The sequence below is a fragment of the Chanodichthys erythropterus genome, chromosome 10, assembly GCF_024489055.1.
Source record: "Chanodichthys erythropterus isolate Z2021 chromosome 10, ASM2448905v1, whole genome shotgun sequence".
In the NCBI taxonomy this organism is placed as follows: domain Eukaryota; kingdom Metazoa; phylum Chordata; class Actinopteri; order Cypriniformes; family Xenocyprididae; genus Chanodichthys; species Chanodichthys erythropterus.
The window spans coordinates 34,029,889-34,045,264 of NC_090230.1; the positions used below are offsets into that span (position 1 = coordinate 34,029,889).

The 15,376-nt window shown below is 41.1% G+C and overlaps 1 protein-coding gene across 3 annotated transcripts; it reads left to right on the forward strand.

The window, feature by feature from the left end:
* The first annotated feature begins 3,600 nt into the window (after positions 1-3,600).
* Positions 3,601-6,130, forward strand: LOC137029416 (RING finger protein 122). Of its 3 annotated transcripts, none has more exons than XM_067399015.1 (5): positions 3,601-3,849; positions 4,501-4,719; positions 5,524-5,565; positions 5,641-5,723; positions 5,853-6,130. In XM_067399015.1, exons 1-5 carry the CDS (start codon positions 3,739-3,741, stop codon positions 5,968-5,970), a joined length of 573 nt encoding a protein of 190 aa, XP_067255116.1. In that variant the 5' UTR covers positions 3,601-3,738; the 3' UTR covers positions 5,971-6,130. The 3 variants fall into 3 exon arrangements, with proteins under 3 accessions (XP_067255116.1, XP_067255118.1, XP_067255117.1); XM_067399017.1 differs by having other exon boundaries at positions 3,606-3,849; positions 4,505-4,719; XM_067399016.1 differs by having other exon boundaries at positions 3,617-3,849; positions 4,534-4,719.
* The last annotated feature ends 9,246 nt before the right edge of the window (positions 6,131-15,376 follow it).

Sequence of the window (15,376 nt, forward strand, 5' to 3'; positions counted from 1 at the left end):
TCGAAGGGTACAACTGATGGACACTTCGGGCCCATCTTCGTGCTTTGTACAGGGAAGTTATTTGACGTCACAGAATGGGTACAGGAGGTTAGGAGTTCAATTTTACCTATAAATGTATATATTGTATTTTTCTATACTACTGTAATATTTATACGAGTTAGATTTGGTACATTATTATGGTCAAAACGACATTGTACTTCAACAAAAATACTTTACAGCTCCCTTTTTCAGTCCATTCAAATGTTTAAAATACATAGACACAATATAGCCTACATGTGATAAAACTAAAATAAGTAAATAAATAAATAAACTAACGCTAAACAAATGGCGCAGCTTGCACAATTTACTCCTCTTTGATTGTCTCGTTAAGATGACGCAGAAGTGCGTTCCAAAAGAAGAGTTTTTTTTTTTTTACCCCTACACCCTTCATCCCTTCGAAGCTCTCACTCCGGAGGGTAAACCCTTTGAAGGGATTAGGGCATAGGGATGAGCCCTTCCGAATGGAACGCAGGGATACAATCATCTCCATGACGCTGGGCAAGATCATATGACTAGGGCTCAGGGTGCGACAGCGTTTCAGGGCAGGGCCGTCTGGGTCCTCTTTAATGTGCAGGTCTGGTTTCACCAGGACTGGCTTCCAGCTACACACCAGATCAATGGTGATCTCCTCATAGTCCGAACTAAACACAAGGAGAAAGAAGTTAAAAACTAAAAATTAAGAACAAACCGCAGCTTATTTTGGCAAAGAAGTTTAAAATTAGACAGGAAGTGGGTGTCTGACCACCACATAAATCAACTGACCACCTTTGATGGAGCACAGCTGGACAATACTGGTGATACTAATGCCATGAACCTCACAAAATTCTGGAAAATGCGGCTTCCTTGGAAATGCTCATTTCACCCAGTTTTTGCCATTTTTGTGTGCAACACATGTCACATGGTCAGTGAACAGTCAATGTACGGTCCATGGACTGGAAGATTACAACTGATAGTAGTATAATTTAGGATATCTGTATTGTCCAATCACAGTTTAGATGCTACAGAGGTTACATTACTGCAAAGAACAATATGTCAGCTATATACCATGTGAATCCCATTTTTAGTATTATACAGGCCAATAAGCCAATAACTATTTTCATGTTATGGCCAATAATAATAATAATAATAATAATAATAATATTTAAGTAAAATATTTCTTGTTTTTTTAGATTAATTAAATCATATCCTAATATTATTATAAATACAATAATATTAATAAATATTTGTTAAAATAAATATTAAAGTTCTATAATATTTTGTCCAGATAAATATAACAATTAAATATAACATAAAAACTAATAAAAACTCAAATCATAAAAAAAAACATTATAATATATAGTACAAAAAAAAAGGATATTCATTCTGAGATTTGTTAAAGATTAGATTTAGCACTGTTATTAAATTTAGAGTTTTTAATAACTTTTAGTGAGTTTTGTATGATGATAAAGGTGACAAAGGTATGCATACACAATAGGGGTGTAACGGTACACAAAACTCACGGTTCGGTACGTACCTCGGTTTTGAAGTCACGGTTCGGTACAGTTTTCGGTACAGCAGGTGGAGAGAAAACTAAACATAAAATTGCTTTTTTTTATTATTAAACAGAGGTTTACTGAACAAATTGTGTTTTTGTCTTTAAATATATTAAATTAAATTAAAACTAAAAGTTTCTTAAGGATAAAAAAAATGATCTCTGCTAATGCTATAAACTATGTAGGGAGCCCTAACTTGAAAGAAGCCCAAACTATTAGCCTAAATTCAATTGCTTTTTATTTTTAGATAAAATAATCAACACTCAAATAACAAATTGTATGCAAACCTGTAAGCTGCACCTAAGGCAGTTTTTGCATTAACTTCTAAATGTTTTTACTCCAATTCGTTGTTGAAATATAATCATTTCTACACAGTGGCTGTTATTTTAACATCAGATTTATTTAAACATACATTAAATAGCCTAATCAGGATATCACTAAAAGATTAAGTAAAATAATGAATATATTGGCTAATACAGTGCATATATTAAGCGAAAGAGTTCATTTCTCTAGCGAACTAACAAGCTGTGAACACTGAATGGCTTTTCTGAGGTAAATGCATCATGACATATTGTTGAATACGGACGCTTTCATTGATGTCTTTCCACCGTTGAAACACTGAATGAGCGATTACATGAGATATGACCGTTTCAGTAAGTTGTACTGAATCTTGCAACATACCTTCAGATGTTCTTTCATGTTTATTCTGTAACTAGTATTAAGGAGGAAGAGATGAACACATTCACTTGCGCTCCGCGCTCGCGCTGCCGGTTGAACTGAGGCGCCTGTACAGTGATCTGTCACCCCACATCAAAGCACGTCAAAATGGCATTTTCTGTTTAAACTTCATGATTTCGTGGACAGAATTTGAAGGATGACACTTTGTTTCTTACCGAAAGTAACAAAACGCAGAGCTTATTGCGGTTATTGGTGGTGAATATTGGTTGCAATGTAATGCTTCGGTACACACGTGCACCGTACCGAAAGCCCTGTACCGAAACGGTTCGGTACAAATACGTGTACCGTTACACCCCTAATACACAATTATAAATCCAGTGTCATCTATTCCCGAAAATCTGTAATATCGGCAAATAACTGCTACGGTATGGATATATCATGCATCCCTAATCATTTTCTTAGTTTTAAAATAACAAAAATGGCATGAAGACAGAAAGCAAAGGAGAAGAACACAGTTCTTACTTACACAGGACAACGCCAAGTTCCTCTCTCACAGTTGAGCTGTAGGTGTAAAATGACCGCAAAAAGGCAATTCCTGCAGATGAACACTTCTTTATTAACAACTAGCAATGCATCACCCAGTCCACATCATGACCCCGAACATTCCTTTTTTAAGACACACCCCCAGGTGCTTCTCTTCGCTCAGATTTAAAGCAACAGTGTTGAATCAATACACCATCACATCACATGACAGCAGGTACGATTCCAGGTCAAAGCACTGTAATGACTGAGGCAAATCAGACACAATTTTTGGTTAGTTAACCAATAGTTTTAAGCTCACTCTGGAGTCTGTCCCCATCCCCCGGGAAGTTTTCAGTTACAAGTTTATTGCGCTGAGGAATGTGGTTGCTGCATGGAGAACAGAGTAGACACAGAATATCTGCATCTTCCCTGCATTTTCCACACAGAACACAGACTCTATGGCATTAATGTATAGACAGACTGTGCTATAAATGAATCCTTCTCAGGAAATGGTATCCATTATTACTGATGTTGTATTGTACTCATTGTATTTACATGTTTGATGATTGTTAAATGTTATGACCTTCACGGTAACTTCAATCATGCCATGTTTAGTGTCTATACGTTCGTAGCGGGAAGATTTAAATGCTTGTGTATGCGGTACATCCATACCTGTGCAACACATCAGTATTAAAATAATATTTAATAGTTCTGATTCAAGAAGTCAGCTTGTTAATCTTTCTGGGTTGTAAAAGCCCTGACAGGAGGGGTGTTGCCACCCAGAATTACAACATCTTCATTGGTCCAGTCAACAACTGAGAGGTGTGACTTTGACCAGAGGTTAAAAACCAGCGAACAGTGCCACTCCCTCTTTTTCTCCTTGCTCCTGAGCGACCGAACGGACTGTCCTTGCGGCCGGCCTAGGCGAGGCCTGCAAGGCCTGTAGGCCTCGGCCTACAAACGAGCCATGTGCTCCTCATCCAACATGGAAAAGACTGATAAAAACTCCGGACTGAATCCTCAAGACCTCTCCTCAGATGGCAGAGCCGATGCTCCTCAGCCTAAGGGCATCTTGCAAGTATCGTACATTTTAACACTAAATAGCGATTTAGTATTAATTTGTAAGACTTACCTTGGCTATTGCTGAAGAAACTGATGATTCCTTTCCAGATTGTCTTTGACATTTCATGTAGCTCTAGTAACAGCATCTCTTCCGGTTCAACTCTATCATTACTCATTCTGACTTGTGTATGTGTGTGTGACCCTTTGTGTATGTTATGTTACGTGTTTGTTAGTTTAGTTATGTGTTTGTGAGTTAGTTAATAAAGATTGTGCACAGGACATGTTTGGTTCTGACTCCGTCTGCTAATGAATTGCCTCTTAAGTGATAGATCCGGACTACGTGCTTTGAGTAGTACAGTACAATAAGAAATATTATTTTTCATAACTTGGAAATTAACATTTCTTAGAATTAATAAACAATCAACACTGAGCGTTCACTGGACGAACAGGTTAACTGATTGTAATATTAATTTTAATGTAGCTATGTCCAGTTAATCTGATTAACGGATTTGCATATTCATAATTAATCATAATTAATAATCATAATGAGTTATGAATAATTATTAATATTTCCCCTTTGAGTTAATTCGCTACAGCACTATGGACAAACAAAGACGTTATTTATCACAGAAACTCACTTTATGGTGTCATGTGATTCAAACTTAAGTTAGTGGGCCTCCTCACCTGTATATGTCTGCAGTCGTGGCCCCTGGCAGGAAGCTGGATGCGCCGGAAGGTGATTGGACACTTGAGCGAGACCTTGATGGCCGTCTGTTCCACGCCATCCTCGCCGTTAAGGCCGGGAGTTCCTGGGATGGTACCGCTACTGAAGTTCCTCTTAACTGTGAAAAAAGATGAGTTGTCACTGAGACATCCATGTACAAAAGTTAGTACATTAACTTAGTAACTTGGACCCATTTTCAAAAGTTTGTTTTAAGGCCCCAAAAATGAATGGCCAAAATGCATAAAAGGTTTCTGTTTTTAGTTGAAAATGGTGTCGAGTAAACAGCCCCAAATGCAAGTTTTTGAAAACAATACCGTTATCATCTCCGTGCAAACAACAAAAACATGAATTTGTGAAAAAGAGATGTCATGCGCATGCGTATTTCATGTTCAGTCTATAGGTGTTTAGTGTTTCTTTACAAAGTGACATTGCCAACTACTGGCCAGGCAGCAAAATACAGCTTTTTTTAGTCATTTTTGTGGATCCATGTGAACGGGGATCGTTTTGTCTGTATGTGAAAAATGCAAATGAAAAACTTTTCTGTTTTTAGTTTATTGTTGTCGTGTCAGTGCACCCTAAGAACCAGAATTCTCTCTTGCGCAAACATGCTGAAATTGAAAAGAAATGTGTGAAAATACCACACACAATTATTTGGATTATATACAATTCTCATGGTCTTGGAAAATCTGGATATGAGGGAATTTTAAAAGGTTTCTAGACCTGGAAAGTCATGGAATTGATCTTAAACCGTCACCTTAATCATCATCCACTCAATAGCCTACTTTTTGACCTCATTTACAAACTTCTCTTTGTCAAATGTATTCTTTGTGCTGTTTCAAATAAATTACACTTGCTGTGATTTTTTTATTTGATGCAATTACATTCAGACATTTTTAAGTGTCTAAATACTTTTTGTTGCACTATCATTTAAAACAAAAGACAAATGTACTTTGTTTTACATTACAGGTCGTATTTAAAGATGAAACAACACGGTTACACACACATGGGGTAAAACTTTTTCTGTCTTTTTGACTATTTGGAAAGTTTTGAAACTCTTCCGACTTTCCCTCTCGTGTTTCTCAGTTAACATGTGCCGTCTGTTTGGAGGACTTCAGGACAAAAGATGAGCTTGGAGTGTTACCATGCCAACACTCCTTTCACAAGAGGTAAATCCCTCTGCTGCCTTTTATCATGTTAATGCCATTGAAGAAAAGAGGCTCAACACAGCCTGGGCCTCCGAACTGTAACAGCCAGACTAGTTTCAGGATAGCGGTTCAGATGTTTTGTCTTACCAGGTGTCTGGTGAAGTGGCTGGAGGTGAGATGTTCATGTCCCATGTGCAACGACAACCCCATCAGCGCTGCTTTGGGACAAACACACAGCCCGGGAAACTTGCTGGATGAGTTGCTTTAAGCCTCCCTTTCTGCCAAACACCTGGTTACGGACACTTCCAATGCTATACGGACAACATTTTTAGAAATCTCCTAGAGTTCAAGCAAATGGCCTTTATTTAAAAGCACTGCTGTTGTAAAACATCATGTTTTTGTATATGTGGTTAAAAATGTTTGCAGAATGTTTACACAATAAATATTGTGAGTTTCTTTCTTTGGTGTCCTGTATTATTATGGAAAATTAGGTATTTGCATAAAGTTGGAGGGACAGAAATACAAAGCTAATTTGAAATCAAATATATTTTAATACTTTGCATATTGCTGGGCCTATGCAGTTCATGGTAATTTAATAGGTTACACTTTAACATTTCATGGCTGGAATTTAAGGTCCACTACGCTTTTGAAACTGCTTAGTGAAGCATTGAAACCTTTACACAGCTTCTGTTACAAATCAGTGGTTCGGAACGTGTTTCTAACTTTGCTACCTCATAACTGTTTCGAAATAGAATGGTGCAGGTATGATGTCACTTTGTCGGCCAATAGTTAACATCACACTGGTTCCGTCGACAAAATCCCAATAGGATTTTTCCATAAGCTTTTGGATTATCGTGAAGAAGAAAAAAACAAGCTCTGTGATAAACAAATTTTATAATACTTGCACGTTTTGTCCATCCATATAATTTTCACAGATGAACACTACTTTTATGAATTTTGAAGCCTAAATGCAGTCGCCAGAAGTAAAAAGCTAAAGGGTGTAAGCGAACTACACCACAGTCCCACAAGTTGAACTTCACCACCAATAAAGCTTCCGACAACTCTTTCAGTTTTTATATAAAAACATTTTCCCCAGAAAGTTTGAGTAAGAATAGTATACAGTGGGTACGGAAAGTATTCAGACCCCCTTAAATTTTTCACTCTTTGTTATATTGCAGCCATTTGCTAAAATCATTTAAGTTAATTTTTTTTCCTCATTAATGTACACACAGCACCCCATATTGACAGAAAAGACACAGAATTGTTGACATTTTGCAGATTTATTAAAAAAGAAAAACTGAAATATCACATGGTGCTAAGTATTCAGACCCTTTGCTCAGTATTTAGTGAAGCACCCTTTTGATCTAATACAGCCATGAGTCTTTTTGGGAAAGATGCAACAAGTTTTTCACACCTGGATTTGGGGATCCTCTGCCATTCCTCCTTGCAGATCCTCTCCAGTTCTGTCAGGTTGGATGGTAAACGTTGGTGGACAGCCATTTTTAGGTCTCTCCAGAGATGCTCAATTGGGTTTAAGTCAGGGCTCTGGCTGGGCCATTCAAGAACAGTCACAGAGTTGTTGTGAAGCCACTCCTTCGTTATTTTAGCTGTGTGCTTAGGGTCATTGTCTTGTTGGAAGGTAAACCTTCGGCCCAGTCTGAGGTCCTGAGCACTCTGGAGAAGGTTTTCGTCCAGGATATCCCTGTACTTGGCTGCATTCATCTTTCCCTTGATTGCAACCAGTCGTCCTGTCCCTGCAGCTGAAAAACACCCCCACAGCATGATGCTGCCACCACCATGCTTCACTGTTGGGACTGTATTGGACAGGTGATGAGCAGTGCCTGGTTTTCTCCACACATACCGCTTAGAATTAAGGCCAAAAAGTTCTATCTTGGTCTCACCAGACCAGAGAATCTTATTTCTCACCATCTTGGAGTCCTTCAGGTGATTTTTGGCAAACTCCATGCAGGCTTTCATGTGTCTTGCACTGAGGAGAGGCTTCTGTCGGGCCACTCTGCCATAAAGCCCCGACTGGTGGAGGGCTGCAGTGATGGTTGACTTTCTACAACTTTCTCCCAACTGCATCTCTGGAGCTCAGCCACAGTGATCTCTGGGTTCTTCTTTACCTCTCTCACCAAGGCTCTTCTCCCCCGATAGCTCAGTTTGGCCAGAGGGCCAGCTCTAGGAAGGGTTCTGGTTGTCCCAAACGTCTTCCATTTAAGGATTATGGAGGCCACTGTGCTCTTAGGAACCTTAAGTGTAGCAGAAATTTTTTTGTAACCTTGGCCAGATCTGTGCCTTGCCACAATTCTGTCTCTGAACTCTTCAGGCAGTTCCTTTGACCTCATGATTCTCATTTGCTCTGACATGCACTGTGAGCTGTAAGGTCTTATATAGACAGGTGTCAGGCTTTCCTAATCAAGTCCAATCCGTATAATCAAACACAGCTGGACTCAAATGAAGGTGTAGAACCATCTCAAGGATGATCAGAAGAAATGGACAGCACCTGAGTTAAATATATGAGTGTCACAGCAAAGGGTCTGAATACTTAGCACCATGTGATATTTCAGTTTTTCTTTTTTAATAAATCTGCAAAAATGTCAACAATTCTGTGTTTTTCTGTAAATATGGGGTGCTGTGTGTACATTAATGAGGAAAAAAATGAACTTAAATAATTTTAGCAAATGGCTGCAATATAACATAGAGTGAAAAATTTAAGGGGGTCTGAATACTTTCCGTACCCACTGTAAGTGCACAATTGACCCTTCGCTGGGAGTTTGACTGACAAGCGTTCTAACCAATCATAACGTCGAATCTGCCATTTTGTCCGACAAAGCAGTCCAGAGTTAGAAGATTAACATCGGTGGACTTGAACTTGAAAAATGGTGTGTGTTTACGTCTTTCCGCATTTCAAACAACATTCCTTCTCTATTCATTCATGTTTATTTGATGCTTTAAATGAACTAGTAGGAAGAGATGAAATGTTCATGAGCTGCTTGAGCTGAGGCGCTACAGCAATCTGTCACGACACATTAAAGAGCCACAAAACAGTTTTTATTGTTTGAATTTCTTAAAAAATGACAGTTTGAAAGCTGGGACTTTGTTTAATATCATAAGTAATCTACTCTGTCTTGTCTGTCGACGTGTTGTCAGTGTCCTCTTTGCTCTGCGATGTATTTTTCACTCTGTGTGGCATGACAGCGCCATGGCTTGTCGGACATAGCAACAGTAACTAAGGGGGGCGGGTCTTTGCGAAGGTAAGCATAATGAGGCTATAAAAGCGGACTGAACTTACGTTTTCGTTGTGATGACGTTAAATCTCCCTGAGTACCTATGTAGCATGTAGTCCCATTTAACCACTTGTTAGCAACCGCCTTTTTCAAGGCACATAACGGTTTTAAAAAAAAATCACAAGTGGGTTAATACTGATGTATTTTATGTCATAGGATAAAACGTGAAGTGTCTTGAGCTTGTGTTTACTACAGACCTTATTTCCATTTAACCAAAATCCAATTTAAAAAAACCTATTGACTTTGGCTTCAGCACTATGAAACCAGAAGTGCTAAAATGTTAACTCGTTTCCGCGTTTTGGCCTACAAAGTGATGTCAATCTACATTTAATTTCGAAGGCTGCGTCCTCCGGAGGTAAGTTTGAAGGCTGCATTCGTCATCTGCAGTCTCATTTAAGAAAAGTGACCGTTAGATGCAAAGTAAAAAATTACAGTATTTTACACCTGTTAGGTTTTTGCTCCTAATTCGTGCCTCATCCCAGACCTCTTATTTGGCAATTGAATGAGCAATCACTCAGCGCTGAGGGAGAATATAGTCTCATTTTATTGATAAGAAAAGAGAGAATATATAGAAAGAGTACAAGGGGTGTAGTATAGTTTCAGCCAAAGAGAAAGAGAATACATCATATAGCTTATGGTATAGGAATGTGATACATATAGAAAAACAAGTCTAAATATGGTCATCTACTGGTCAGGTACCCATGAGGTCCCTTAAAATCCCAAGGACCTTCTCCTATTCTGGTAATACAGAAAGCAGGGACCATTCCCTGTCTCACATTCACTCCTAATAGAGCCTTATATGGAAATGGTTCTGGTACATAGAAAACCATATGTTAGAACATAGAATACAGCTTTGACAGAGGAAAAAAGGAGCCTCATACTTTCAATGCTGAGACCAACATAAAATCTATCAATTGCCCCTTTTGGCAATAAAATTGCCACACCCAAGTCTCAGCATTACTTTTCTCATTTCCAAATATAATCACTTTCTTTACTTTCGAAATCATAACATTCTTCAGCAAACATTTCCTTCATTTTCCTTCAAAATTACTAACATTTAACAGTTCTATTCATCAAAGCATATTGAGAGGATACAAAGTTGTTCATGGCACGATTAATCAAAGCTCTAATAAATGGAATAATACAACAGATAATAAATGTCATAATTAATAGTATCACACCTATAGGAATCAAAGCAGATACAAGCATTTGTTGCCATCCTGTGAGCCATGCTAAGAACCCACTTTGATTATCAGTAACTTCTCGTTCTTGTAATTCTTGAGCAATTCTAGTCATATTTTTTAAACCCTCTGAAATTAAATGACCATCTGCATCATTTTCAGGGATATAAGTACAACAAGAGGTACCAACAATAACACAAACTCCTCCTCCTGCCGCGGTTAATTGATCTAAAACTAGCCTGTTTTGCAGGGCAGTTAAACGGAGCCCTCGGAGTTCCTGTTGAACACCAGCCAATGTGTCTCTTGTAGTATTGATAAATGAAATTAGCTCATATCTTGTAAGATCAACTTCAATTTGAAGACTAGAAACACCTACTCCTGGAATCATTGCTTCAAAAAATCTTTCAGTACCCGTCCAGAGTCGATGTTGCATTGGTACTGGATTATCTCTACTCAAACTACTAGTTGAACTGCGGCTAGAGAGGGAGCGTTTCTTTTTCTGTTTTTGTTTTGTCATAAGATGAGGTTTGTGTGGTCTAATAACCATGGAATATTCTTCCAAAGTTACTAGAGCACATCTTCCACTCCAATTTTCTGGAAGAGTAGTGTAGACTCTATGTCCACACAGCCAAAACCAATCTTTGACAGCTCTAGTTCCCCGTGAAGAAGGAGCATATCTGTAGCAATTTTGACCTGGCACAAGTGCATAATATTTAGAACACACATCTTGAATAAAAGGATTAGCCCATCCATAAGCAATCATAGTAGATATAGGATGTGGTGTTCTTTTAGAACACTCAGTCATATTAGCTTTTGGATAATGCAAAATACAACTCATACAACAAGACATATTTTCTATCTCACAATGATGGTATGTTCGATTACATTTACTTTTAGGAATTACCCCCAGTCTCACTGTTCCAGTTTCTCTTTCCATACATAACAGTGAGTCTGGAATAGAGCCAATTGTTGTCACTTTAGCATGTACTTGTGTTGCAAGCATCATTATTTTACTTTTTCCACAACTCCATATTGCACTTCTATTTGGAGCCATCATTCCAGTAATGCTAACAAAAATAGGGCATTCTAATTCTTCTTCTGTCCTTGGTGATTTAACCTCTACATGTGGTCCAGAAGCACTATGTGGCATTTTGGTGCAAACATAACAGTCACCTGTTTTTCCTTCAGATTTGGCAGTGTAGTTGGCTAATCTCCACCACATGTTAGCTGCAAAGGCATGTGGTTCTTCTTCATAATGTACCCAAGTTTCATTACCAGTGCTAATAGCAGCTTGTATGTGAATAAACACATTTGTCAGCACAACCAGGTAAAATATCAATTTAGCAATCATGGCTAGAGAGCTTCAATGATAATTATTGCTGGTTTTAGATCTCTAGCAATCTCTTTCTTCTTCTCCTCGTTGAACGTCTTGGTTCACCTTCCTTCGGATCTTTCCTTGGCTCACTGGCTTCCTTCTCCTCATTGACCAGAACGTTCCCCTGGGATGGAGCTGCTTTCAGTCGACTGGCATGGATCCACTGCGGCTGGAAGTCAGTCAGCACTCCTGTTCTCGTCACAGCAATCACCGTGGCGGGCCCCAGATATTTCGGCTCACCCAGTTTTGTGGGCTTCAGACACTTTATCAGCACCTGTTGTCCTGGAACGAAAGGATGAGTGGGTTTTTCTGCAGGAAGAGGGAGAGAGAGAGACACATCACCATTGATGCTATTCAAAGTTTTAATTAGGGAATCCACATAATCCGTGATGATCACCTCCGTGTCACCTGTGGAAAAATTGCCAGCGCGACCTCTGACCCATGGGGTCGGGAAAGGTCTACCCATAAGAATTTCAAACGGAGACATCTTTGTTGTTGCTGATGGTGACATTCTAATTTCTGTTAATACGGCAGGCAGCAGATCAACCCAATTTCTGCCTGTATCAAGACACGCTTTATTAAGCCGATCTTTAATAACACGATTCATGTTCTCAACTTGTCCACTAGATGGTTCGTGAAACGGTATATGCAATGACCAGGTAATATTAAGCTCTTTGGCTAACAATTGAATCAGAATCAGAATCAGAATCAGAAAGAGCTTTATTGCCAGGTATGTTGTTTACACATACTAGGAATTTGTTCTAGTGACAGAAGCTTCACAGTGCAACAGAGTGACAGCGACAAGACAAGACACATAGTAAAAAGAATAAAATAATAATATACAAATTTACAAGGTAGACAAAGTGCAAAAAAAGCAAAAGACAATATATATTATAGACAATTGTATGTACAGTTATGTGTGCAAATTGAGATATAAATAAGTGTTTTAAGTAAATAATGTGTAATAGTGTTGTGTGTTCCGTGTTTGTCAAGTGTTCATGAGATGGATTGCTTGAGGGAAGAAACTGTTCCTGTGTCTGGTCGTTCTGGTGCTCAGGGCTCTGTAGCGTCGACCGGATGGCAACAGTTCAAAGAGGGAGTGTGCTGGATGTGAGGGGTCCAGAGTGATCTTCTTTGCCCTTTTCCTCACTCTGGATAAGTACAGTTCTTGGAGAGTGGGGAGGGTTGTGCCAATGATTCGCTCAGCAGACCGGACTACCCTCTGTAGTCTTCTGAGGTTGTGTGACTTTGGAAGTGAACGGTGTTCCATTATCACTATCTATAACCATTGGTATACCAAAACGCGTATACCAAAACGCAGGCCATTTAGAAAATCTGTCAACAATCACAAGCAAATATTTATTATTTCCGCAAGGAGGCATATGCGTAAAATCAATTTGCAAGTGTTGGAATGGTAGCTCAGGATGTGGTAAAGCGTCATGTTTAGTTGCCTTGTGCTTGTTGGTTTGAGCACACACCAGACAAGCATCTGTATCACATTTGTATCACTTTCTTTTTTGACACATGTGATACACCATGATAATGTCTACATAGCATAACAATCGCAGATGCAGGTAATGCAAGTCTACCCTGTTTGTCTCTCAAGATTCCAACTTGATCTGGTTTTACTTCATCGTCTGACCAGTAAGTCAAATCAGCTTGCATAGGGTTAGCTTGTAATATTTTAATGTCCAAATCATTAGTCAATAATGAATTCATCATAGGCACATCTGTGCCCCTTTCGCTTACATGTGGACTTAACATTACTTCTTTAGCAGCCCATTTTGCTACTTCATCTACAAATCTATTTCCTTTGGCTTCATCTGTTTCTCCTGACGTATGTCCTGCTACTTTAATAACAGCAAGTTTTGATGGTTGTTGTGCTGCATTAATGAGCTCCGCTACAATACTATTGTCACGATCACAGTCTGTTCCTATTCACTCCGGACTCCATTTCCCATAATCCTCCCTGTAAATCACATGCACTCACTCCACCAATCACCTGTTGCCACATACAGTCATGCACACTCCACACTAATCACCACACCCAGCTGATACGCATTACCTGGACTATAAAGGACTCACACACACACCACCTCACCGCGAAGTCTTGATTACTCCTGTATCATTTCCGAGCATTATTATTCCTGTCTGCCTGTCTGTTTCCGTTACTGCCTGTTCCTGTTTCTCGACCCGTTGCTGCCTGTCCTGACCCTTGCCTGTTATACTGTTCTGTGAATGATATCCGCCTGTCCTGACCGTTGCCTGTTTCCTGATTACAATTCTGCCTGTCCCTTGCTGTTCTCGTCTGCTCCTGATTGACCCTGCCTGTACGACATTCTTAATAAAGCTTGCAAATGGATCTCTGGCTCAGTCCCGCTTCGTTACAGAAGACTTCGCCACCACCACGATCCAACAGCTTTCCCGGAGGATCTCTTTACGGTATGGACATTAATCAATTGCTATTGTGGAGTTCGCAAGGCATGCGATCGTTGGAGGAATACGTGCAGGAATATCTAAACATTGCTTACCTCTCTGATCTTCCGGACTGTGCTCTGATCGATTTCTTCTGCGATGGCGTGAACCAACCACTCCGATCTCAACTCATCCGTGAAGGGCCCCGTTCATCACTCAGCAGCTTTATGGACTATGCATTGTTGACTGTTGGCTCTCCGTTTACTGTGGGTGTCGCGGAGGAATGCGACACCATGGTGAGTCCCGTAATGGCCGCCGTGCCAGGTAACACGCACAAGATGGCGGCTACCATCACAACAGCAACAGTTCATGTCTCCACTGATCGCCCAGAACAACGGCACGTCTCCGCTAATCGCCCAGAATCACATCGCGTCTCTAGATCAGTCAGGGAGCGGAGAGGGTTACGTTCCAGTGTGGCTGATCCACCGCTGTTTTCAGTACGAGCGGCTTGCATTCCAACGCATCCGCCGGCCGCCTCGCTCTCAAGCCCGCCGGCCGCCTCGCACTCCAGTCCGCCGGCCGCTACGCTCTCAAGCCCGCCGGCCGCTACGCTCTCAAGCCCGCCGGCCGCTACGCTCTCAAGCTCGCCGGACCCTTCGCTCTCAAGCCCGCCGGACGCTTCGCACGTGAGCTCGCTGGTAGCAACGCACCCAAATTCAGCGGTTGCAACGCACTCAAAGTTGCCAAGGGCAACACATTCAAATTCACCGGCCGCAACGCACTCAAGCGCCCCCGACACGATGGACAAGATGGCCGTCCCTGCAGTGTCAGTAAACAAAGGGATCGTTCCTGCCGTTGAGTCCGCTCCAGCCAGTGAGTCCGTTCCGGAATCCGCTCCAGTCAGTGAGTCTGTTTCAGCCAGTGAATCCGTGCCAGCCAGGGAGTCTGTTCCAGAGCCTGCTCCAGCTTGTGCGCCCACTGCAGTGTCCACGGAGGAGGTAAACACAGTGCCACCACCTCTTCCACGTAAGAGGAGAAAGAGGAGGAAAAAGGCTTCCTTCTTCCGTCAGGGCTCGGAGAACTTCCCAGAACCCGCTGTGGGTCCAGAGACCACTCCAGAGGCCTCTCTTGCTCCGCCCAAGCTCCTAGCCCTGCCAGCGCCATCCAGTCTCCTTGCCCTGCCGGCGCCACCTGTGCTCCTCGCCCTGCCGGCACCACCTGAGCTCCTTGCCCTGCCGGCGCCACCTGTGCTCCTCGCCCTGCCGGCGCCACCTGAGCTCCTCGCCCTGCTGGCGCCGCCCGAGCTCCTCACTCTGCCAGCACCGCCCAAGCTCCTCGCGCTGCCAGCGCCACTCAAGCGTCTTGCCCTGCCAGAGCCACCCGAACTCCTTGCCCACAAGCCCGCAACATACC